This window comes from Sparus aurata, chromosome 7 (assembly GCF_900880675.1).
Source record: "Sparus aurata chromosome 7, fSpaAur1.1, whole genome shotgun sequence".
Lineage (NCBI taxonomy): Eukaryota > Metazoa > Chordata > Actinopteri > Spariformes > Sparidae > Sparus > Sparus aurata.
The window spans coordinates 21557131-21582764 of NC_044193.1; the positions used below are offsets into that span (position 1 = coordinate 21557131).

Consider the following 25634-nt stretch of genomic DNA (forward strand, 5'->3'; position numbering starts at 1 on the left):
AGTGAGTCCATGTGTGACGTTCCTTTCATTCACACACAGCTCACAAGTGGTTCCCAGATGCCAACATATCCGTGTATATCAAACATTAACCTTTTTTCTTTTCCTTCGCTCAACCTTATCCGCATCTATTGCGCGGAAATTTAACAAGGTTTTTTTTTTTATGGGAAGTTATTTTCCCCCATTTGACTCTTAAATCAATATCAATAAAGTGGTCTAGTTATCTATTTTACCCCCTTTCAACAACTCGGATCAATACCCATCTGTCATGGTTTCACCCAATGAATGTTATCACTTGTGCCGGAGATTAGCTTGCTGTAGCATCTTATCCTGACATATTCTGTTATCCTGAGTTATGTAGGTTAGACGGAGAGGGTCTATCTCTGTGCTTCGCAGGCTTTACTTGCCCAATTCCCTAATGCTGAGGAAATAATGTTTAGATGTGCAAGGCAGGTTTGTTGCATGTCTAGCACATTTTTATTTTTTCCATTTAAGAAACCTTCAATAACTGTACAGTTGTTATTTTTATTAGTTGTTATGTAGGCTTTCTCTTCAATTGACTTTTTATAGCTTATAGATAGAAAATGTAAAGGTATTTTATGCTTATTTTAGTACTTTTAGAATATTTTAGGATTTTTGATAATAAGTTTCAATTACGTTTTCTGCCTGTATGGACACTTTCAACAAATCCCAAATACTGAATTTTTTTACATTTGTCTGAAAGCAGCCCTATAGGGAGGTACGCACCCCCCCACCCAGGCTGTTTTCCTCTGATTTCCTTCCTCCCACAGCCCTCTAAAAGACCACTGAATTAACAACAACAAAAAAGGTCTTTCCCTATGTTAACATTACGGACCTCTGTCACATTGGTGTGGAGGGTCATCCATATCCCAGACTGTCACAGCACCCAGCCAGCTCCATCCTTCATCCCCTTCCTCATCCTTCAAGTCCTGACCACTCTCCTCCATCTGTCTGTCAGGCCGGGACTCGACCTCTCACCTCTGGAGGCCCGCCCATCTTGTTACCCCTAACCCCTCAGTTGATTGTGTCACTGACCAGAGATGGTTAATGTGTCTTTTTTTTCTTCTTTTTTTTTTTTGCACTGTCCGAAAAAAGGTAATTTTGGGAGCAGGGTTCGCAGAAAATGATTGGAAGATGTAAAGAAAATGACTCGGGGTGAAAACTAAATAAAGGTTTTTGTAATATTTTTTAAAACTGCATAAAGGGTAAGATAAATTGTCTGCACATGGTTGGATAGGGGATTGGGGTAGTATGATACTGCAGAGTTCACAGGTCATTTTCTCAGATGATTTTAAACATGACTATTGAACCGAGATTGAAAGTAATGAGATGAAATTGATCTCCCACTTTGCCTCTTTTGAAAACAACAGCAAGATCTTTAACGCATCAGTTCCTGACTGATACAATTTCATTTTGTATTGTCTTGTCTTGTAATTTGAATTTCACCCTCAGTCACAGGCACCAGAAAAGGGGGGACAACAAGACTATTATACTGTACTAGAGAAAATTATTTCTTTATGCAGTGTTACCATGACATCATCTGAAGATGGTCCAGACTGTGAAAAACAGTCATGAGCTTTGCTGAAGTAAATTACAGTCGCCTCAGTCGTTCCACGTTACCTCTGGAACGGTAACGTGGAATCACATTAATCACACATTTGTGGAGTAACAAATGCTTTGCACAGCAACTAAACCTGCATGCTGTATGTATTAATGAGGTGGATCAGGTTATTGATCGCAGAATGTTTTTGTGATCTTATTTCACTTGAGATTCAGAACAACACCTACGCTGATGCTGATATATGTGTGATAGGCCAATATCATCTGATGATATTGGCTCTGCCCAAGCTGGATTTTAGCACAAAGAGCCTCCACGCGACACAAGGTCATTAAACATCATCTACATCTTTTGTCCCAGCAGTGTTATACCCGAGTCAGCGCTACAGCCTCCAGTCAGTCACACTCAAGCAAATTTCCGTTACGAGTCAGAAATCCTAAGATGAAAGAGATCATCATTATCATCGGGGAAAACTATTCTCTCGCTGGGAATGACACCATTACAGAGGAGCATAAAAGTAAAATAATGTAGATTTAAATTTATTTCATCCCCCGTCCTTCTCCGTCTCTCCCCGTCTCCCCCTCCCTCTCCCCCTCTCCCTGTCCTTGCACCTTGATTCCTGCTTAATGCCCAGACTGATGAGCCCAATTTGGACTGGTTCTGCAGCAGGCCCGGTTTGATTAATGGCTCTAGGTGAGGTAGCATCAGCGCTGCCTTGTCCTTGTTTCATCACACACACACACACACACACACACTCACACAAACAGGTACAAACACTGATGCACACACATAGCCACTCACTGCCACCAGACCAGCCTTGTAATTGATGACAGAGGACTGAACATTTGCAAACCAAATGTGGAAATGGGAGACAGAGCAAACTCTGCTTCTAACACCTCTCCACCTCTCCACCTCCCCTCTTTTTCCTTCTGTCTGTCCCTCCACCTCCTCTCACTGTCTGTACGCCCGCCCTTTCATTAGGCATTTGTCACATTGATATGAAGGGGCCGGGGCAGCATTGTGACATGCTCAGAAGGCAGTATAAATATTTGATTAGCCTTAATGGAAATCGTCACGGCGCGCTAATTGCGCCACACATTATCTGAGGTGCTGTATCAGCGGCGGACATCCCCTTTGATCCTTCCTCCGTCTCCCCCCTCTCCTCTTCCTTTGGCCCATCTCGACCTTCTTTTGTTTATGCAGTTTATTTTAGGTCATATGTCATTATCTGCCCCTCCGCCCCTATGCCTTCCTGCTTTTACTCCCCTCTGTCGCTGTTGTCATCGTCCTCTCGCTGACGTCTCCGTCTCCTCTCCTCTCCCCTCACTGGACATGTGTGTCTTCTATGTTTTGTATTGTCCTCTGGTTCCCTGTTTGCTGTTGTTTCCCATTATGACCTGGGTTGAGGCAAAATAGCTGCAAGGGGCCACATAGGCACACAAATAGATGCACACATGGGACCACGGGACAATGTGCGGCACAGAACACCACAGGCGCACTTGTTTTGCATGTACTGCATGTGTCACAGACATTAAATGATGCCATAAAATCAATAGTTAGACATAATTAAAACCAAATGAACACGTCTCTGGTGCTTGTGTTTGACTGGACATCAAATCGAAGGACATGGTGATTTGATGTGTGCTGATATCTCGGCCATTAAGTCAGCAAACATCTGGGTTAAATAAGTTGGTTATAAAAGAAAATCCTCCTTGATCTCTTTCCCAACTGTCAAGAAAATGTCTACCAGAACCGGCCACACAGTCGCAGCTCAGCCTCAACAACTTGCAAGTCTTTTCTTGCAAAATTAAGTTGACATCTATTATTTTTAATCACGTCTTTGAAGAGATTTGCATCAAGTTCGTTTTCATTGCTCGGGTCAGCACTCTGCTCAGTGAATGTGCACCTACGCTCTGACGCCTTTCTCGGCGATGCTTTGATCGTTACCTCTCAATTTTTTTCCGTGACAAATGTCTCTCCCTTTTAGCAAGCGTGACCCTTTTAATGTGCGCACAATGAGTTTTTTTAATTCCCAGCATGTCCTTCCTTAACCTCCATCCTGTTTGTGTTTACTTGTTGTTATTTACGGCGCGTCTCCTGCAAAGATCTGTGACATTGTTTGGTGTCGCTCCTCTTTTCTCTCTTTTCTCTCCCTCTCTCACCCTCCCTCGGACGTTTCCATTTAGCCAAAGACAAAACAAGTTAATTAGATCGGAAGTGCGGGCCTATCAATGGGGAATCAGTATTCAAATCAAGGCCTTGTCTGGACACAAACAGCAGGAAGCCAAACAAGACCCCGGTGCTGCTGAATGGTAGGACGGGAGAGAGGGAGGGAGGGAGAGAGAGAGAGAGAGAGAGAGACAAACAGAAAGAGGGAGCCTGTAGTTTGGGGGGTGCCAACACACAATCACACACACACACTGTTTGGGTGCTTGATCAATTATGTTTCCTTTCACATCAGTGTTTATTTCAAGGTGTGCATTAGTAACTGTTGGTCGTTAATAGACTCCAAACATTCTGTATTTTCTTGCATTAATATCAATTTACGTTTTTTTTAGTGTGATCACACTGAACAACACTGAATGACATTATTCTTAATGCGCTCTCTTATTATGCTGTTACAGCACAGCACAGCACTGTAAAGAAGAGCTCTCCACCCTCGCCATGTTCACTGAGATTTAAGTAAAGGTTAAGTAAAACTCAGGGGCCCATAAACTGGGGCACTTCCACTTCACAATTAGGCAGTACAGTGTGTGCACACTGCTATTTCCTAGGTACAAAAAAAAGGTACAGGGACGCTGAATAGCATGCAGCTCACATTAAAGGTCAAACACGTAGCTTTTAAACACTGAAAGCATGACTTTTCTCGAGAAGTGTACTAAAGTAGTCTTTACCAGGCTGAATATCACAATTTTTGTCACTGGTTGGCGCAGATATTGCGTTCAGCCACAAAACTGGAGGAAGTGTTATTTTTAAAGTGCAAACAGAGCTGACTCTGGTCAACACAATTTCCAGCTTGTCTATCATTTGTCACTAATATGAACTTGAAGGTGAATACATGCAGAGCAAAAAGCCAGAGAAGAAGGGAGCTTTCAAGTAACAACATCCTGTTTGTGACGGATAGCAAAGGTGTTTGTTCAGGGAAACATGATCTTAAAATGATCCAGGTGGCAATGTGACTGGAACGACAATAAGTTTACGGTAGAAAACAAAGAAACTCGACCAGTATGATGTTTAAAAGCACTGTTTTTCCACTTCAAGAAACATTCCGTGCATCATCTCAGTGCATGTACATGCAGATGTAAGGAAAAGTCCACACGTTTAATTGATTGAATTGGTTGTGTTTTCGATTGGTTATGTGTATCTACAAGTAACCTATCCCTCCCTCATACAGTATGCATCAGTCCTCAACTACTTTGGACGTGAATGCAGCATCCACTGGAGTATCAGGGTTTATCTAATGTGTTGCTGCTGGCCTGGCCAATAGAAAAAAGTTTGTCTTCATATTACTACTCGCTATTTAGACAGAGTGCATTTGCAGAGATGGAAGTCAAAGAAAATGAAACAGAGAGGACAGGAGGGTAGAGGAGGAGAGGGGAAGGGACGGGAAGGGGAGGCTGAGTCGGAGGGAAAGGTCCCATTATCTCATGTGGAGGGCCACCTGAGCTAAAGACAGCCATTTGTTCCCAAATCGACCTGTCGACCCCCGCCTAATTACCAGCCAATTATTTCCAAATGGACCACATTCACCCCACACCCTGCACACTTAAAGAGGAGACGGACGAAATTGCCTCTCTCTCTGTCTCTCTCTCTCTCTTTCTCCCTCCCTCTGTCTGTCCAATTTGTTTTTTTTCGTCTCAATAAAGTGTCTTTCTTTCTTTTCGTCTTTGCTTCTCTTGTTTCAGCATTTTTTTACTCACTGAGAAATTATTTTGCACTTATTGTTGCAGGCATCGCACAGTCAGTCCAGCCAGCCTCCCACTCAACCACACACACACACACGCACGCACACACGCACACACGCACACACACACCACACACACCACACACAGCGACACACACCCTCTGTGGTTTTTTGGTCGTTAAGTGGCCAAATTATGAGAAGATTTGACAGTGGGCCTGTATGTGTATGTGCGTGTGTGTGTGTCTAAATGTATTTGTTTGATTATTTCCATTTTCATACACACTGTCTCTCACACACAACCACACACACACACACACACACAAATATTACTATGCAGCTCATTTAGCTGCTTCAAGTCTCTCTCTCTCCCCGTCTCTCTCTCTCTCTCTGGCACCGGTCAGTCTCAGCAGGCCGATGTGTATCGATGGGTCCGGCATGCAGGAGCCACCCGAAGGAGAAGAAGGCTGTGCCCCTGTTCCCAGAATTCTTTGTGGTTGGCCTCCATTGTTCGCCGCCACTTGTATACAGTATTGTCAGACTGATTGTGAGCCTCCGCTCTCTCGCGCTCCGCGGACGGCTAGAGAGCAGGCAGAGTCGAGGAGGGAGACGGAGGGAGAGGGGATGAGGAGGAGGAGGAAGGGAGCAGAAAGCATTGTGTCCCTTTGCTCGCCATTCTCCTGCCTTCCCATCTGTTTCCCTCTCTTCCTTCCTGTTTCTGTGGGATAGTGAACAGATTAGTAATAGCACCGCCGCGGCTCCTAATAGGGGAAGTCATGGTCGGGAAATACGATGGATCGGTTTGAGATATCATCTGGCTGAGTGGCGCAATAGTTTTGAACTCTGACACCTAGCTGTGAGCTGGCTGACTTTGATCACTTTGGTGCAGAGAGAGAGTGTGTGTGTGTGTGTGTGTGTGTGTGTGTGTGTGTGTGTGTGTGTGTGTGTGTGTGTGTGTGTGTGTGTGTGTGTGTACGTGCAAGATGGAATATACAGTATCGTTCTTAACCCTCTTAAGCTGTTTCACTCACCATGCTAATGCTTAGATCATCTATTTTTTTTTTTTTACACCTTACACAAAAACATCAGAGGTGGCAGTTGCTATTAATAAGGACCTGTATGTGGCTGCTTTTGCATTTACATAAGGAGAACATAATCACACCTGCTATCACAATGCTATTAAATACAATGACTCTGGATAAACATCCTTAGGTACACTTATGATATTAATGTATTTGCTGAGACTGGGTAGGAGAGTTTCAACTCTGTGTAGTTTGTGTTGCTGATTGAAGGGTGATTGCAGGAACAATTATTTTCATTACCAATTACTAAGCCAATTATTTTTTTCCTAATTAATTATTTCTCTGAAATATTCGAAAACGTGAGAAATAGCCCAGCCTCACAGCTGTAATCAGATGATTTTCCTGCATTGTTACTTCATATTAACTTTAAGCATCTAAGGAACTTTATTTTTCTTTTTTATGTTGGCGGTCCTTGTGGATGAAAACAGCATGTTTGTTGAGTATGCCAGAAAGAGGCAACGTATTTTAATTTTACATTTCTGGCTCTGTAAGATTAATAGCGTAACATGATAATGTAATATGGCTATGTTCAGGTTAGGTTAGCCTTCACGTAGCCTGCAGCTAACATATGTGGTTGCTCTGTAATAGTATTTTTGCCAAAGCTAAAGTTATAAACTTTTCCCAGTTCACTCTGTGTTAATAACTTCCACCAAACTCTTCAGTTGACATGTCCTAGGAAAGATCAGAAACATGTCCACAGTTGTCTTTTAAACCGCTTGTTTTTTTTCCGACTAACTGCACAACAAAGTCTTAAAAAATGATATTCAGTTTATTAATCAAATAATACAACTGAGTAAAGGATCCTGACAACGGGGATGCTATAACCAGACAATATTTAGCATTTTTGCCTGATAATGAAAACGATCAAGTCATTTATGTTATGATTATAGTGTTGTTTGTAATCTTGGTGTAGAGCAGAATCAACTCCCCTCTGACACCATCTTAACAAGCCCTGAACATTAAAATCTTCACAAAGCCATTATTTACTGAAGGCCCATTGTATCAAGTTGCCTTATGTTTAAAGGTGTTTGTGTCAGTGTGTCCACCCCCTGTATAGCCTATTCTTCTCTTATAATATATATCCTATTGAGCACCAGCTTAATATCCCCACAGGGATCATTTAAGCTTCATCTGATCTAATCTAATAAACATATTCTGGAAAGTTCAGTGTTACACAGCTTAATTTGTCGGCCTCAGATGTGTGTGTGTGTGTGTGTGTGTGTGTGTGTGTGTGTGTGTGTGTGTGTGTGTGTGTTCCGCTCGTTGCGGGCTGAGACAGGGCTGCGTACCGGCCTCCTGGCTGAGTTTGAATCTAAGTGGATTAGCATATCTCCCATGTCAGCTCCATTCACTGTGACAGCCTGATGACATGGGACTGTGTGACGGCCGCGACCTACCTGACGTCCACAGCTCAGGCCTCCCGGCAGGTGGTCTGACTCTGGGAGGAAAAAAGAGAGGGTGAGAGACCGAGCGAGAGGTGGGGGGGAGTCAGAGATGGGCTTATAGGAGGCAAAGGCATGTTCTCAGCAGTTTTAGGTAGAGAGCAAACATACTGTACCCTTTTGTCTCCGTGCTGAGTTGATTACCAAGTATTTATGTATTTCTTTTGTTTCTGTAAATGAAGCATTAGCACTACACCTTAGTGTTAGCTTTCTGTAGTTTGCTGTTGTTCCTCCTCTTTTCACAGCATGGGGCCTGTCAGGCCTATGAAGCACTTGTCATACAGATTTTATACTTTCATTATTAAAAGCTGTTTGTATGCCAGAAAGTATGACCTTACAGAAAAGGGCAATCATGTAAATCACACAAAACACAAACATGGCAGTTTATAATAAGTACATATTATGTGCATTCAAGACATATTACATTTAAAGGAACAGTTCATGCAAAAATGAAAATTTAGTCATTATCTACCCGCCGCTGTTCCAATGGAAAGTTGGGTGACGTTTCGTTGTCCACAAAAATGTTCTGGAGCTTCACAGGAAAATTTTTTTTTCCAGAACAACTGACAAAGATAGGGACTTGTTTTAAAAATAAACAAAAAAAAAAACATAAAATGGCTCCACTCAGATACACGTAGTCCAAGTCTCTGGAATCCTGTAAATACATAATTTACACCCTCAACGTGCGGTCGAGCTTTAAGCAGGTTGCCAGCTAATATTTTTAGCTTGGCAGCTAAGTGAAGTTTTCTGCTTTAAAAGGCTGTAAATTATGTCTTTTAAAATCAGTTTTTGTTCTTGTTTATTTAAGTGTTAAAACAAGTACCCATCTACTTCAGTTGCTTAGGAGAACTCCTCTGAACTCTGTTCAGCCGTGAAGCTCCAGAAATGTTCTACTAGCACGGGGGTTAGGAGAAAATGACTTCATTTTCATTTTCGGCTGAACCGACCCTTTACATTGGTGTTTACATTAGCTGCAGATGTTTTTGTTGGATTTTCTTTATTTGATTGCATGAAATGTATTTAACTTGAGCTGAAAATGAAAGTCTGTGCTGAGTCATGTGCCCAACAGCAGTTAGTTTTATTATTCTAAACGTGGAACTTCTACATTGCAGCAGCTTCGAGCTCAACAACGCCACTGCTGGCCGACTGGTGTCATTATTTTTGTTCCCCGATAGCCTCTCACCTTGAGCGCAGTTTGCTTTCTGTAACTATATTTAACTGTCTGTAACTGTTCCAGAACAGAAATACAAAATCAATGCCTGCACACTCGGACGTATTCCCTGTCTTTTCTTGCTCATACCGGCCTCCCCGCTCCACTACAGCTCTACAACTCAACTTGTCCTTTCCTTCACTGCCTTTCCATCCTTCCTCACTTCTCCTCTTCTACGACACAGACTCTCTAGGCTACCCATGACCCTTCTGGATACCCATCTCTCTCCCTTGCCCCCCCCCCATCCTCCTCCTCCTCCGCCTCCACCTCCTCTTCCACAGTCTCGTGCCGGCCTAGCCAGGCAATGCTAACACTTTTGTCAGGGTGATTAATAGCACGCGTGGATTGTCGTTAATTCACTGGCTAATGACTGGAGGGAGCAGGCGAGAAGAGGAGAGGAGCAGAGCGGAGTGAGGCTAGAGAGTAATAGACTGATGTATGGGTATAGGCTGCTTCCAGTGGCAGAGGTGAATATCACCCCCCCTCCAACCTCCCCCACATCAGTGCACACCACCACCACCACCTATACACACTAGAACAACCTCAGACATACAGCTACTGTATAGTAACCAGAAATCCTGGATGTTGAGCACACTCACACGTGTCAGTGATATAGTTAATCAGGTCCTCCAGGATCTTACAGCATTTTTTTTTTTTATTATTGCCAAATCACTCAATTTGTGATTTCAAAATAAAATTGCGGTAAAAAAATAAATACATAATAATTCTACCATTTCTGTTGTTTTCTGTTAAAAGTTGTGTTGCACTTGAGAGGACAGCTATGAGTTCCAGCTAAGAGTAAAAAGGAATTTGTTGGATATTTCTGCATTAGCTGTACAGATTAAAATTTGAGAGGTTATTATTTGTGTTTTATGTAGACAATTGAGGTGACTGGTAAAAACTAGAATTTGAAACTACTGGATATGTTTGCGGTATTTGTTGATCTTGAATAGTCAGAAGGACTGGTTAGATTATTAATACATTAAATAAAGCCAAAATAATGTATTAAAATCTTGTTTCTGTCTTCGCCAAGAATGTCCGCTTTGCGGGGCCTCACATTAGATATTTAATCTTTTTTTTTTTTTTTTTTTTTTAAAGATTGTATTAAATCAGACAAAAGGTGTGACCACCGCTTCACACCTAAGACCACACAATAGCACCGAAACAAAAGATGTTGCAAAAAAATAAAATAGATGTCTTCCTTACGCATATGCACCCATGACATGCACCCAAGTGGACACACAGGGCTAACCCTCTCTGCTCCCTGGTTAATAAGAATGGATGGGTTTGTTCTGCACGCTGTCTGCCTTGGCGCTCCCTGAGCTGGCTGTCTGGCCTCCCGAGTGGCTTGCTAAATGAAGCTGCACCAGAAGAGGGTGTAGGGACACACATGCGAAAAGACTCGTGCGCACACATACACACACACACACACACACACACACACACACACACATACACACACACACACACACAGATGAGGAGAGAAAGAGACAGTGGGAAGTAGTGCAATAGTTTGTTCTTGCACAGTGGTAGGTGTTCTTCTGTCCGGTTTTCTGGGACAACTGCATCAGTTCACCTTACAGTACATACTGTAACATTATGTTTTAACTAAAGTTTGTGAAGGACATTTCATTACAATTTCTATTCCTGTAATTATACACGTGTATAATCACCCGTTTTTTTTGTTTCCCTCGCTTCTTTGAGTTCTAACACTCACTGTTCCTCCCCCCCGGAAAGATGTTTTCATTCCACTTCTGAAGGCTGTCCTGGTGACACAGGACAAAACCTATCAAATTGATTTATGAATTGTTTTACATGGTAGAGAAAATTTGACTACAGTGGTGGACATTCAAACTTAGCTGCACCACCTTGTTTGTAAATGTTTCCAGGGCTGGTGATGTCACCGGTCTGGTGCCACTGTCCCACAAATGTTTTCCATGTCAGAGAGCCTTGCAGGAAGAGAAAATATATACATATGCACGTATCACATTTAAGAAGTTGGCTCATCTGGAAAAGCGTTTCTTAATTAGGAATGTCTTGGTTTAAATAAACTCAAAATGATCTTGTTTTGCTATTGTTTGATCTGCCTGGGCAGGTATGTCACTGTAAAGCTGAGTCTGACCCTGATTTTAACAGTTTATTGACTGCGAAGATGTCCCATGTAGATGAGATCCTTTTTCATGTGATTCTTCCGTGTTACAGCCTACTTTTACCGGCCAATCCCTTCTTTTTCCCTCTCGTGCGCCTTTCTCTCTCCATCCTCTCAGTTTCTGCCCCTCTCCCCTCTCCTTCCCTCTCCTCCCCCCCGGGTGATGTTTGCAACTCAATTTGGCAAATGTAACTCGATATTGATTATTATTAATATTTATCATGTTTGTGAACATGTTTTCCTCTAGTGCTATTAATCTGCCCTGTTAATAAATGTCTGCAGCAGCCTGGGCCCCGGGGCCCCTTGGGACCACAGGGCCACCACACACACACACACACACACACACACACACACACACACACACGCACCTGCTCTCAGCTGCAGGAGGTTGCCTGCTGTCTTCTATTTTGCCTTGAGGCTTGATCTCAGCACACACACACACACACATACACACACACACACACACACATACACACACACACACCTACTATTGGAAGACAGAATGCCTCGAGGCTGCTCGGCACAAATAACACATCGATACATCACCCGCGTTGTATCGGCCCCGCACACAAACAGGGAATGTGCACGCTCACGTATAACAACACACAAAAGCGCCGTTCTGCAGTGACCAAATTCAGTCCAGTTGTCTGTTGTTTTTTTATGTGGAAATGTTGGTGCTGCTTACAAGTTCTGTGATTATGTTTTTTTTTTTTTTTCTTTTTTACTGTTCACTCACTACAAGAGAAAGGAAGTAAGGGAGAAACGCACTGAAGCACGTAGTGAGAGAACAGAACAGGACAGGGACAGCTCCCCCTAGCAGGTTTTATAGACAGATAACCAACCGAGTCAAATATAGTAAGGGAAGAGCGCCCGTTCATATGCACACACACTGAATACGATGCCCTGAGTGTTGACAAGCTATCTCCGGTGCAGTGTGTGTGGATTTCAACCTTTGTATAAGTTCATGCACTGTACAAGTGCATAGATAATAAATGAAAGCAGGATTTCAGTTTTGTTTTCATTTTTGGGTCAGTTAGCACCTACAGTAATAAAACAACACGTCACTGTGCCACACATTTTGCCAACCGGTGTAAATTATGACTCACAGTAGCGTAAATTTTAATGTAGCGGTTAGTTAAAACATGTTGTCGTTATCGTGCAGAGCAGCGGTACATTTGCAAACATGTGGGTTAAATATCATGATATCATTTGACACTTTTTCTCCCTTCATTTCTTTCTCTGTTTCTTTGTAAATTTCTGTCTTTCTTTCTCTCTTTCTTTCTCTCTTTCCTTTCTGCGAACCTTCTTTCTTACACTCCTGAAGAAGAAGCCCTGTTGTAGTTTGTAAGTGTTGCTTGGAAATGTTCCCCCGGTGCTTTTTTACAAGGGGAAACATCTCAGCGTTCTCGTTCGGAGAGGCTTGCTGGTGTTGCAACTGACCGTGCCCCCGTCGCTCACTCACTGCTTCCAAACACACACCTTCTCCCCCGAACGCCCTCCGTTGGCTGCCCTCGTCACATGCCAACATTCGTACGTCATTCTGAACCTATAGTGCCACCGTGGAAAAATACACGCTTCTCACCTCTCCTTCTCACTGACTCCACCTTCGATTTGCACTTATTTGATTTTTACAGCCGCCTCTCTCTCTCTCCTCGGCCCCTCCTGTTTTAATGCAGACGGCTGTTTTAGGCTCTTTTGTGTGCAGACGGAATCATCAAAGAGCTGCTTACTACACAGGAACAGGTACCAATATCACTGCACGGCCCAATAAGGCGGCTAAGTGGGACCATATTGACACAATATTGCGGCACAAACAGCGGATTAAGCTCCTGTTTGAATGCCGCCCCTCACGCACTAACATACACACACACACAGACACACACACATGAACGGAGCTCCCGCATCAGAATGTATGGTCATTTATTGCTCAACCAGCTCGCCATTTTTCATGTCTGTCATAGTCCACACACTCTCCCTCTGCCTTGGATTTTTTTTTTTTTCTTTCACCAGGCGATCTTTTCTCCCCATATTTGGAGCCGGTGCACAATTTTGCATAGTTTAGCCTTTTCCCTGGATACTGTCTTTTCATCAGTGGCTGGCTTTCCTTTTGAATTGAACCAGATCAATTTACTGCCAGACAAAGATACAGTCTCTGTGTGCGTTGGAGAGGGAAGGCAGTGAGGGAAATGGGACGTGTGTGCTTTATGATGGCCATCGTTGGCACACGCATCTTATTTCCAGCGTTTTTTTTTTTGAAATGTTATCATAGCAATGGCCATGGCTCCCCTGTGCTGCTTGCTCTCTAGCAAAAGCATGCACCTGGCTCTGAATACTCGAGCTATTGTTGGCATCTGTTCTGGCCTGTGGTCTGCGGTGCTTTACAGTATATGAATCCCCATATACAATCAAAACGGCATCTTTATGTACAATTTCAAAGATTTCAGATTTTTCTTAATGAATGCACGGCTGCTTACTCCACAAGAAATAAGTGGGTCCTTATTTGATGCAGTATTTAAAGGTCCCCCTCCCAGAAGTCGTGCATGCAGTCAGCGCTGTTTCTCTCTACCCAGACTACGTCAATAATACTGCTCAGTCTGTATGCCACAAGGCACATGTGTTTATGTGCGTCCAGGCAGACGGCAGAAAATGACTCCAGATCTCTATCTTTCTGCGTTTAAGTCTAGAGTGCTCTGATTAAACACAACCACAGAACAATTTGCCCGTTGTAAGACCCTCCGATTAAACCGCTGATTTTCAGCACCGTGTCAAGTTATTTTGCCATGGCAACGCTGATTACAACGTTATCAGCTATTCATATTTTTCAGTATTTTTAGTTTTTTGATCTTGACTCATGAAAGAAGGCATAGTCAGATTTTCTTAAGCGGCTCTTGCTCATGTGATGCGCTTGTCTTTTGAAATATGCGACATTGTTGAATGTGCGTTTTAGAGGTTGTGTCTATAAATGTCATATCTCTGTCATATCTTGTAATTTCCCTGTGACATGCAGTGATTATGAGATATCATCTTCACCGACGACACCATCTGATCTGCCGCACATGTGTTTAGAGTGTGGTAACAGCTCCTGCAGTTGCAAACAGATGTGTGTTTGTGTGATAGCATGCGTCTGTGTTCATACGTGCCCCGAAATCTTTGTTATTGCAAGCCGTGCTACAAAGCAAAGGGCTCCGTTTATGGCACGCATTTACAATTCATCAAATAAATGGGATGCCTTCATGTGGCCTGGGCCCGGCTCTCAGGCAGAGCGGCGTAGTTTTCCACTGGAATAACAGCCGCTGAACAAGCAGCCCATTGTAGCCACATCCAGCACCGGGACCCCCAAGGTGCGAATTAATGATTGACCCCTGATGTAATCAGGATAAATAGCTCCCCGTAAAAGAGAAAGAGATGGCGAGAGGAACAGAGAGAGAAAGAACAACACAAGGAGCCAGGGAGAGGAAGGCACTATCTGGCCCGGGTGTTTTTTAAGAAGCCCTCAGGGAGATGAACCTAACATCTCTTTCTGGGTCTTCGGAGACCCAGAGCTAACATACGGCTGTTTAAAAGCAGCTCAGTCGTCAGTTTTTAGCCTCTTTGCCTCCTCCTCTTCGTCGTCTTCCTGGCCCCTTTCATTATTTTCCTGCTTACTTTTCTGATCCGTGACTTTTTTTCAGCGCTGGTCAAACATGGTCAGCTTGTCTTACAGAGAACAGCAGAGAGAGAGAGAGAGAGAAAGCTTGTCTCACATGGCGAATAATCTTATAACTTTAACTTCGGCAGTTTTTTTTCTCCAAGCAACGTTTTTATGAATTAACAAAGTTACAACTGAGAGTTGAACTTTAATTTAATATCATGCTGCATCTGCCATTTCTGCCTCGCTTTACTGCTCCTTGTGTCACAAAAGATGTTTTGTTCATTAAAATTAAGAGGGTCCCCCCCGATACTTAATTATTTGATGTAGCGATCTGTGCATTTTTTTTTTCACACAGAGGCTCTTAAAGCCAAATGCTATTTAATAGATTTTCCAAGGCTGTCTTTCTGCTTGTCAAAATTGCTCTCAATGGGTCAAGTGCCAGTGAGAGTGGGGGAGTGAAGAGGGAGAGTGAGTGAAAAAAAAAAAGTGTTTAACAGCCTGAAAACACTTTTGATTGAGCAGAGGGAGCAGCAGATAGGGCTGACTTATAAAACTTTAATTGATCTGTGAAAAGTGGAAGCTACTGCTGGCTCACATGTTCCAATGCTTAATTGCACGCCTGGTCTGAGCCCCTATGAAACAGCCATCATTAAAAAATGGGTTCTGTTCCAGTCGAAATCACTGGATGACGCAGAATCAGTCATAAAAGGCTGGATTTTACTGCTGCAGCTTTATATGATAAGTTTCCCGGATCTGCGTGGACAAGGCAGCAGGTTTGCCAGGCGCTGAAAAGCCCTCGTCGAATGCTTTTGTAGTTTCACGTTTCACGTTTAAAACGTACGTGTCAGTTAATTTAACAGCCCTCACAGTCCGTCACTGGGCAGAAACCCAAATATTTATCAAGGAACAAAAAAATTGATGCACTGTAGGATGAATGTGCCCTTGTGCAATTTCACTTATGACTCTTCCTCCTTTGGTTTGTCTTGATTAGCTCGTTCAATCTTTCTGCAGTGTACAAGCTTCAGATTACCTTCTCACCTTATTAAGCATATACAGAGAAGTTGTTTAGAAATGAGTACACTACTTAAACAGAAAGAAAACATATGCATTGCTGTTTTAGCTTAACTTATTAATGATGCATACTTCTCACCTCAAGTTTTATTCAAATTCAACCCACAAACTTTGGTTGTGACCTAATAAACTTTCATGTTCTAACAAGCATATTTCTAAAAGATGTCACGTCGCAGCTCCAGCTAAGACCTGGGAAGCGGTGGCAGGCTTGGCAGCAGGCGAGATGGAGGCTAACTGAGGGAGAGAGCTTGATTGAAACCACTCCTGCTGTAATTTTGGGCCTAGTTAGCCCGCTGATTGCCAGTCCCTGTGTTTAGATAGTAAAACTGCAGTGGTGCTTTGACTAAAGACACCAGGATCTGTCCGAGGAGGAAAAGTAAGAGGCTCACATAGATATGCTGAGGCATACATGCACACACACACACAAATATGTACAGACTCAGGCTGGGTATTGAACTGCTATAGTTACGGTACTGTCGCCACATACTGAACACTATCAAGTTTAGCATCAAGTGGTCAGATTTGCTATCTTCCTCATGTGTTCACCTTGCTCCAGATTTAAATCCTAATTTTACTGGTTCGTTTTTATGAAGTTCCCTTACGGCTGCTTGTGTTTGACGTCTTTGTGAAAATGTTTTTGCGGAAAATCTTGCCTGTATCAGTCAAAATAAGTTACTCGAAAAAGTACAGATGAAGCAGCTCACCAAGATGTATATGCACACGTCTGTGAACCTTCACTGTCCACAACCAAACCTCAATAACACACTTCGAGAAGCCAAATGTCATGTGCATACACGCTTGTAGCGCTAATCATCACTTTCACACACATTGCAATGGTGGGATCCTGGAACGCAGGCACGATCATACTGTCAATCTCTGGACGTGACAATAATAATAAGTGATGAGGCTAACCAGGTCAGCTATAGACGCAGCCATTATTTGTAAGATGAGTCCTGGCAGAAAACAGTGACTGCAAAGGAACTGAAAACTTTTCCCATAAAGAACTTGGCGTACCGCAAGCTCCGTCTCTTCGTCTGTCTGGCTTTTTCACATACAGTAGATCGCAAATATGTCAGCTCTGCATCTTGTGACTAAAGGCGATCAGACGGACGGATATTCTTCTCTGAGGACCCCCGACTTGTGTGGTTTTCTGACAGTTTAGCGGTTTGGAGATTGAAGTGCAATGTTTTTATGTAGTTCAGGGTCAAGAAGTCATTGGATGGGTAGTATGTACTGAAGATGGAGATATGATTCAGTCCTTGCGCTGACCGCCAGTAGATGTGGGCAAAAAAATGTGGCCTGGTCATTTATTTGAACAGAGCCAGTCCGTTGACACAGCAGGGCTCTGGGAAACCACACCGTTGTCAGCAAAGTTGAATCTGATTTAACTTTTGCTGCGGGGCAACATCTTTGCCAAGGTACTGCGTCAATAGTATTTCTATTGTGGACCTCACAATCACCTCAAAGAAAGTTAAAAAATCTATCGCGGTCATCGCTCTCCAGGGTTGTAAAATTCTTTCTTTAAGCTTTACAAACTGTTTTGTCATCTGATAAGCCTTTAAAACTTGAACTCAAGCCTGACTTCCTGGATCACTGTCCTTAGACTATGTCATTGTCTTATCAGTACCTTAAACAACCAGCCCTAAATGCAACCTTGTGTGCTGTTTCAGCCCTGCTTACAATGTTTCCATCCCTGTACAAGTTCTCAAAGTGTAAACCTGACAGGGTAAAACAGAGCTTTTCTCTTTTTTCCTAATGTGCTGATGTTGCGAGCATGGCCTTCATGTAATCTCCTAATAAACTGTTTTGTCTCACAGATGACAGTGAGCCAGTGGACAGCATGTACGACACAGAGGCCGACCTCCCTGGTTTGGCGGTCGGCGGCGGAGGTGGTGCCGACAGCCCAGAAGATGACGCAGAAGATGGCATTATCAACATGTCCCCCCTGCCCTCACCGACCCCTTCCCATCCAAACAACAACCACCACCACCTGCTGCACCCCCACATCTACGCTACCCACCACCACCACCACCTTCACAACAACAGCAACAGCAGCAGCAATGACCAGGACTTCACCACACCCAAGGAGGGCTCGCCCTACGAGGCACCTGTCTACATTCCAGATGACATTCCCATTCCCAGCGACCTGGAGCTGCGGGAGTCCTCGGTGCCCGGTGCCGGCCTGGGCGTTTGGGCCAAGACCCACATAAGCGCTGGTGAGAGGTTCGGTCTGCACAGCACGCTGCATCATGGAGCCACGGGCAAAGACGGCTCCTTCGGATGGGAGGTAGGAACCACTCCAGCTTCTCTGTACTTTCTTTTTTTTCTCTTGTTTCCACTGAAACCATCTATCGCTCTTGACCACTTAGATATTTTGTGGCACATATGTACAGTAAGATATGAAATGAAAGAGTGATAGACACAGTGAGACACTAAAGAAGGTAAGGGAATGAAATGAGCAGCTCCTCATTCGTGCATTCACATATCTAGCCATCACTCTTAATTCCATTCCATTTGCATCCCCTGTATGATTGGACCTGATTGTTGATCCTGCATATGCACACAGATATATGCACACAAACGAAACGCACCAGAATTCCAGCGGCGCAGCAATGTCAGATGGAAAAATCTGGCTGATTAGTGGAGGTATCAGCTTTTCTGGGCGTCGGTCCGAGCGAGCACACTCATTTGGTCACGCCACCCGATATGGAAATGGAAGAAGCATGCCTCAATGCGGTGGCGGCATATTGAACTATTAATTTTCATTTCAACATGACATTAGAGGATATTGAAGTTGCTTCAGTAAGCTCATTAGAAAAAAAAGAAACTCCCAATCTCTGTCTCTCCCTCTGTCTCCCTTTCTCTCCTTCTCATATGGCTAATCAGAGATGAAATATACTGGCCTGCTTTTCATTTCACTGACTCCTTGACTCTTCACTGTTTGAGGGGCCGGTCATTCACCTAGTCTTATATTACATTTGTATGTAATAAGGAATAGAGACTTTGACATCTAGAAGTTAATCACTGGAACACCATGCTGGAAAGGGCATGATGTGGTGGAATCAGACGCCACCAGCTCATGTACACAGTTAGAAGTTTATCGAATTTTAGATTTGGACCAAGAGGCCATGCCGTGATTCTTAGAGAATTATTCACATTATTTAATTGTAGTTTCTGCAACCCAGTCGCCAGAATATATGCAATTTACATTTCTTCCTGATGCGACTTTATGCTTTTTTATGTTACTTTTGACATTCTTATGTTGTGTTAGTGCTGTGGTTATTGTCTGGTGAGGTTTACGCACGAAAAAGCACCTTGTTAGGGTAAGGAAAGGATCTTTCTTTGGCGTACTGTAATTGTCGCCGCAAACACAGCTGGAAAGTGGCCGACTGTCTCGTCAAAAATACCCAGTGGTTTCACGCTTACAAATGGTGAAACATCATCTGAAACTCGCGGTTCTCTGGCTTGGCAGCCATCAGCTGTCTCGCCACCATCATCCCCTCCACTTTCCAACATTAAACGCAGCTCATATGCATGTAATGTGAACGTGATGTGAAACTTATCGTAAAGCGTTGCAGAAAGGTAAAATACCAAGATTTTTCTCTGGTGACTGGATTGAGCTTCCGGTAAATTTGCAGTTACAAAGATGGTTAAAACTGGGCATTTAAAAAAAGTATTTTGTATTAAATGTTAGCACATTAGGTCACGTAAACTGATGAGATAGGATGTTAAAGTTAACTTGTAGAGTAGGGAGCAGCTTATATTTTGGGGTATACTCAGATAAGCAAGCATACACAGACTTTGTGGTAATGAAAACTTTCTGATTATCAAAACATTCCAGATGCCTGTCACTGAAGTGGTAGCATAGTAGTGGAGCAAAACTGAAATAATGGGAAAAGATAATGGAGAGTATAAGTTAATAAGAAAATAAGTTCACAAAAGATATTAGCAGGTATATTCTCAAAACATGTGGCTCATTTTTATTCTGATTATTGTGGCTCTGAAAAATGTGGCTCATATTGTGTTCATGAATTCCTCACTGGCCAGAGGGAATTAAAAGAAATCGCTAAGCGTCCTTTAATAGGTTCCGTCTGATGAACTGGTGGTTACAAACCAAAGCCTTCATTTCTTTTTTCACCCTATTTTCTTCTTAACAGTTGTAGGAGCAGGCGATTAGAGCACACAGGCACACGCTATGTGGCAGTGTGCCAGGCTGAACATTTTCCTTTTTAAAAGTTCATATTATGGCTAGTCATTTGGGGTGCAAAGGGCACCTCTCCAAAAACTACACTCTCCCCGTAGCTCTCATGTTTTCTCTCAGTTTTCCTCCTCCTTCCTTTTTTCTCCCCAGACACCCGACTAATGCATATTCATCAGCTACACTTTAGCTCTCTGGCTTGTAGGAAAAAAGGCCACCTTCAACCTTCAAGAGTTACATTCACGCATGTGCTCAAAGAAATGTCCCGGCACAGTTACGCAGACACCTCCCTGAAAAGGGAGGGACTCTGCATATTGTTGCACTTTTAAGATGACTAGTATTTTCAAGAAGGTGAAGTTTAATTGCCAGTGATTACCAGCACATTTTTGGCCTTCTGCTACGTCTTAGATTTTTTATTTGAAAGCAATGCCGTTTTCTTTTTTGTTTTTTTTTCAGATTAATACCAAGCATTCTAGCCTGAGGCCAATTTTGTTTCCCCTGAAACTAAAATCTTTGGTATTTTGCCTCCCAACCTGTCAAAAGCAAACGATTGATCTGTCTTTTCTTCCTCCTTCTCTTGAGTGGTCGTTCGAGGACTTACTCCGACTTGGGCTGTATTATTTTTTTAAGATATCCTGTCTGGTTTGGGGCTGGAAGCCTTCGGGGGCTCTCCTCTCCTAGACTCTTATCACAGATAGTCATAACAGTCAGCCTGTTGATAGTCATCAACAGACTCCCCTAGGAGTCTCGTACACCCCCTTTTTCCCCCTTTTCACCGTCCACCCCTCTACTCATCTACTGCCTCTGGTCTTAGACAAATAGACAGGCGAGGGAGCGACAGCAGCACGGCTGAGTGAAGAAAGATGTTAAAAGAAACGAGGGAGAAATGAGGATTAATGGGGATGATAGAGTAAGACAAGACGATGCAAAGAACCTATTTTTCAAAGCATCAGAAACAATGGAGTCTAATTCTTTTCATTTCTGTAAATGTCTGTGTGTGTGTTTCTCTATTCTGCTGCCAAAACAGTGGGATGTGTTATGAGACATAATAAGTGAAGTCATCCGAGATCTCTGTGGTATAAATGTGATCATATCTAACCAAGGCCTCAGAAGTTGTAGCTCAAGTCTTCTTGGTATTAAGACAAAATTGGATTAAGTGCTGTATTTTGTCATCAGAGTGATTAGTTTAACTGTGCTTCCACTTTCTAACACATTGCACTATGCAGTCTTGCTATATGTTTGCAATTTGCTAAATGCTTCCAAGACTTAAGCAGCCTTGTTTTCTTCTTGATGACCATTTTAAGTCGATCGAATTGTTTTAAAATCAAAGGTTGAAGACTATACTGTACATGTAGCTCTGTAATCCTTCGAAACATTGAATCAACAAAATGGCAGTTACAAGATTTTAACTCAACAACAATGATACATGCCATCTGCAGTCGTACGCTCAAATCCAAAACAGTTTAACTACATTGACTGCATTCTTGTGGATTTTTTTACGGAGACTGGCGATAACTCATTATGGTGGCTTTGCGAGCAACGCGGTCTAGTAACGAAGCCAAACAGCTCTAACAATCACATGGCGGACGCTGTAGTGCTTTCTGGAGTGGAAGTGTAGATTGGCATAGAGAAAGAGAGGGAGTAATAGAAAGAGAGGGTGAACGAGTAGGAGTGAGAGAAAGAATTAAGAGGAAAGCAGAGAGGAAGCCTACTATTGTCTGTCCTGGGGCACCGGGGACTGGAAGAGGTGTTAACTCAGACTCATTTCAGCGAGACGGACAGCTCAATCTAAGAGCTGCTCCGCTGCAGGCCATGGCCATTCTCTTCTGTCTCAGACTCTCTCTCTGGGCCAGCACCGAGTCATCCATTTAAAAACCATTATGCTCCCCCTTTAGCACAACATGATAGAACGCCAGGGCCCCAGGTCCACCGAACATGTCTGTCTCTTTGGTTTTGTGTGTGTGTAGGGCTGCCAACCCCCTCAGGATAGGACCAAGCAGAGTGAGGCAAGGCCCTCAGAGAGTCCACTGTGGGGATCTACTGTCAGAGTGACTGCTGCTATTATCTGGCTGGTAGATTGACCTGACTTGCCTATTGATAGAGTCATGTCACAATACAATGGCTGGAGGTATTGTGCTCTTCACTGACTGGCATTGAATGGACTCACTGATCTAACTCCCTTGGGTGTTCAGATGGCAGGAAAGAGTGCAACACATTTTTGGAGGAAGCAGTGCATGTTAAGAGGAAGAAACTACAAATTTACAGCCCGGATCTATGAGCGACATTAAATCTTTTAGACATTAACAACTTTGATCTCTGAACTGATCTGGTCTGCATTCAGAGAATTTCTGAAGCAAACAAAAACAATATGAAGCCTTCTCAAAGCAATATCAATGGTGTTTACTCTTGCTTCTTACCCTGGGACCACTTGGCGTGTCCTTGCACCTCTGAATCATTGCTTTTGAATCTCCTCTGGCACCTATTAGCTTTGCATTTTCTCACTATCTAGTATTTCTCCAGCTTGAGTGTTTGCTATCTCACAAGGTTCTTGCTTGAAAGTCACAGCACATCAGGTGTTGCAGCACAATCTCTTCACATATGAGAACATGGGGAAATCATTTGCTTGTCAGTTTTGGACAGTTTACTGGCTGAGGAACTTATAATTAACCATCTTGGTGCTTTGCCATTTTCAATTTATAGAATGTAAATGGTACACAGCACAATCCCTTCAGGGTATTGCATATTTTGTGGTGTAATGCGGGTGATATAAGAAGGACACATTGTGCATTTTGATTTTAGGGATGTGCAGTGATGTAGACCCTTTGGACAAGGTCAACACAAATGCTTTCACGCACAAAAACATTTATCATAGACCCCATGTCAGCCCCGCAGTCATATTTGTCCCTTTGCACCAGTGGACCTTGGGATGACTTTGTTGCTGGGAAAACTTCTTTTTCTCTGTCCCTCATTCTTTTTCTGTTTACTTTTTGTGGGGTGATTTTCCATATCAGTATCATTCATCCAGTGATGTGTGGAAAGAGGTGAAAAGTATGCTAGCTCTTCTGTTTACCTCGTTATTGACTTAGTGACAGGCTAAGACATCTGGCGGGCACTCTCCCGTCGCCAAGGTCCTACGTGACAGAAATCATCCAGCCATGGCATCATGCATCTCCCTCATCCTCCGTCAGGCACTTTATCTCCAGTTCGACTGCCCTTTTCATATTGACGCAGTGGTCCTTTTGTTCTCCACCTAATCGCGTCTAAGCTAACATCCTTGCATCCGAACTTTAGGGAGAAGAAGTCCTGGCGCACCCTGACACTTATCTGTCCTGACCCACCTCTTGCCTCCTAAAGTGTTTGCTCACCTTTTGTGTTATGCCTGAAGAGGGCGGATGGCCAAGTTCTTATGCTGCAAGATATCCCTATAGGGCATTCAAGGTGCAGCTTGGAACTTGTCTGATCTGTTTGCCTTCCACAGAAAGGTGTTCCTTATCTCGATGTTTGGGGCCATGAGGTGACTGGTACCGAACTGATATGGCAGAAACCCTCTGGAACTGCCAGGAGACAGTAGTCACAGCAAGTGAATGGATAGTACGAGACAGAGAGAGAAAGAGAGGGAGTGCGAGAACGAGTCGCTAGAGTTGTTTCCTGCTTGATTTGACTAATGTCTTTCTAGTGTTCTCACAGTGACCGTCGTGTTCTGCTGCTTCAGATGTGAGCCTTGGTTAAGGTTGGGGAAAGTCAGCATTCAGTAACCATAACACAGGAATCCATTTATTCATCAGTCAGACCTAATATTACCTCTAGTTAACTTGAACCCCTACTGTGTAGGCTATAGCATTAGTGATCTCTTCAAGTAAATGGAGTCATTATCATGTCTTTTAGTAATCAAATCAGGACCATGCTCTGATGAGCTTGGCCTTGAGCTGAGAGTACTTCTCCGTGCAGCCTCAACAAGGAAAACAGCAGGCCTTCTAAGCTTTACCAATTAGATCTAGTTTCACTGAAAACTAGAGGTGAATTGTATATGAAGGGTCACTTCACCTAAACTGAACACCAAAAAAACAATTTCCACTTTACCCTTACTATCCAGCTATGTAAACCTCATCTGCCACTGCTAAACTACAGAGATAGATTCCTTTACTGGTGCTACAAACATTGAACTTTTGGAGAGTTGCATCCTTATTCAGTGCTACGATATATATATAGGCTATATATCTATATAACAACCAACAGCATCTTTTGACACAATTTGTTAGATGAAGTTACGTGTAAACGACAGGAGTTACTTTGGCACATGTGCATATAATCCCACATCATAATGAAAAGGATATCAAACCTGTGGTTTCTAATAACAGTATTGACCAACAGTGTGTGGTTTTCTGTCATCATTATTTGACTTTGACAGAAACCCCAAGTTTACACACAGAGCAAAAACACCAGAGAGAGAGCGTAACACCACAAGTCTCAGGCCTGTGTGCTGTAATATCTTCCATTCACGTTCATTTTATGTAGGTTTTAAACATGCCATTAGCCAATTTAATCCAATTTTCCCAGCTTTCGGAGCACTCCAGTGGAACAGATTCCATCTAATATTAAACATATGGTCGTCGTCGCCCCTAGAAACACCACGGCAGTGCTGGTTATTTTTTTAAGAGAGCTGTTAAAGACAAGCCTCCTGTGTCCCAGAGAAAACCATTGTCAATTATCTTCAATGAACATGGTAATTGATAATGAGGAAGCAGGGCAGCAAATTAAATGTCAGGTTTGATTAGAAGCCTGATACCTTATCATTTGTTCATAACTCGTTACCAACATCTGTTAATTAGTTAATAAATTAATCTGGGGGGCTCAAATGAAAGGTGCGAAGGCTCCCGAGGAAGTACATGGGGCTAAGTCATCCATCTTTGAAGAGAGTGGAACTTGACAAATATTGTCTCTGGGATTTGGGCTGTTATTACTTGGTCATTGGTTTAAGACCTCAGCCACTCCAGCCAAGCATTCTCAATGGGACCTCTTGTTTGCCTGAATAACCCCCCCCACAGTCCCCTTACGCATCTCTACCACAATGCTATCCTTTATTGCATGAGGTTTCTCTTAGCTGAGGTGCTTAAAACATTAATTTAAAAACCATCACATTGGCCCATCAGTCCTCTGTGGTGAAGCGCAGGTAACTCGCCTCTCCCCCCCTTTTTCACTATGTGTCCACAAAAACCCCATCGTTCATCATTGCCCTGATGAATAGTCCCATCAGTTAGGGCCTCAGGGCAGGAACAGACAATGACACTGCTCTTTGCCACAGTGGAAGAGGATGACATTTGTCAAATGCTGTTTATATTGGTGATTAGATTTATGCTGTTATATAGACGTACCC

At 43.1% G+C, this 25634-nt stretch overlaps 1 protein-coding gene across 11 annotated transcripts in view; it reads left to right on the top strand.

The window, feature by feature from the left end:
- prdm16 (PR domain containing 16) overlaps positions 1 to 25634 on the top strand; it is a 186140-nt gene that overhangs the window by 45370 nt on the left and 115136 nt on the right. For all 11 annotated transcript variants that reach the window (XM_030423124.1, XM_030423132.1, XM_030423129.1 and 8 more), the window contains exon 2: positions 17880 to 18349. In XM_030423124.1, the coding sequence (XP_030278984.1) occupies positions 17880 to 18349 (470 nt within the window). The remainder of the gene's footprint in view (positions 1 to 17879; positions 18350 to 25634) is intronic.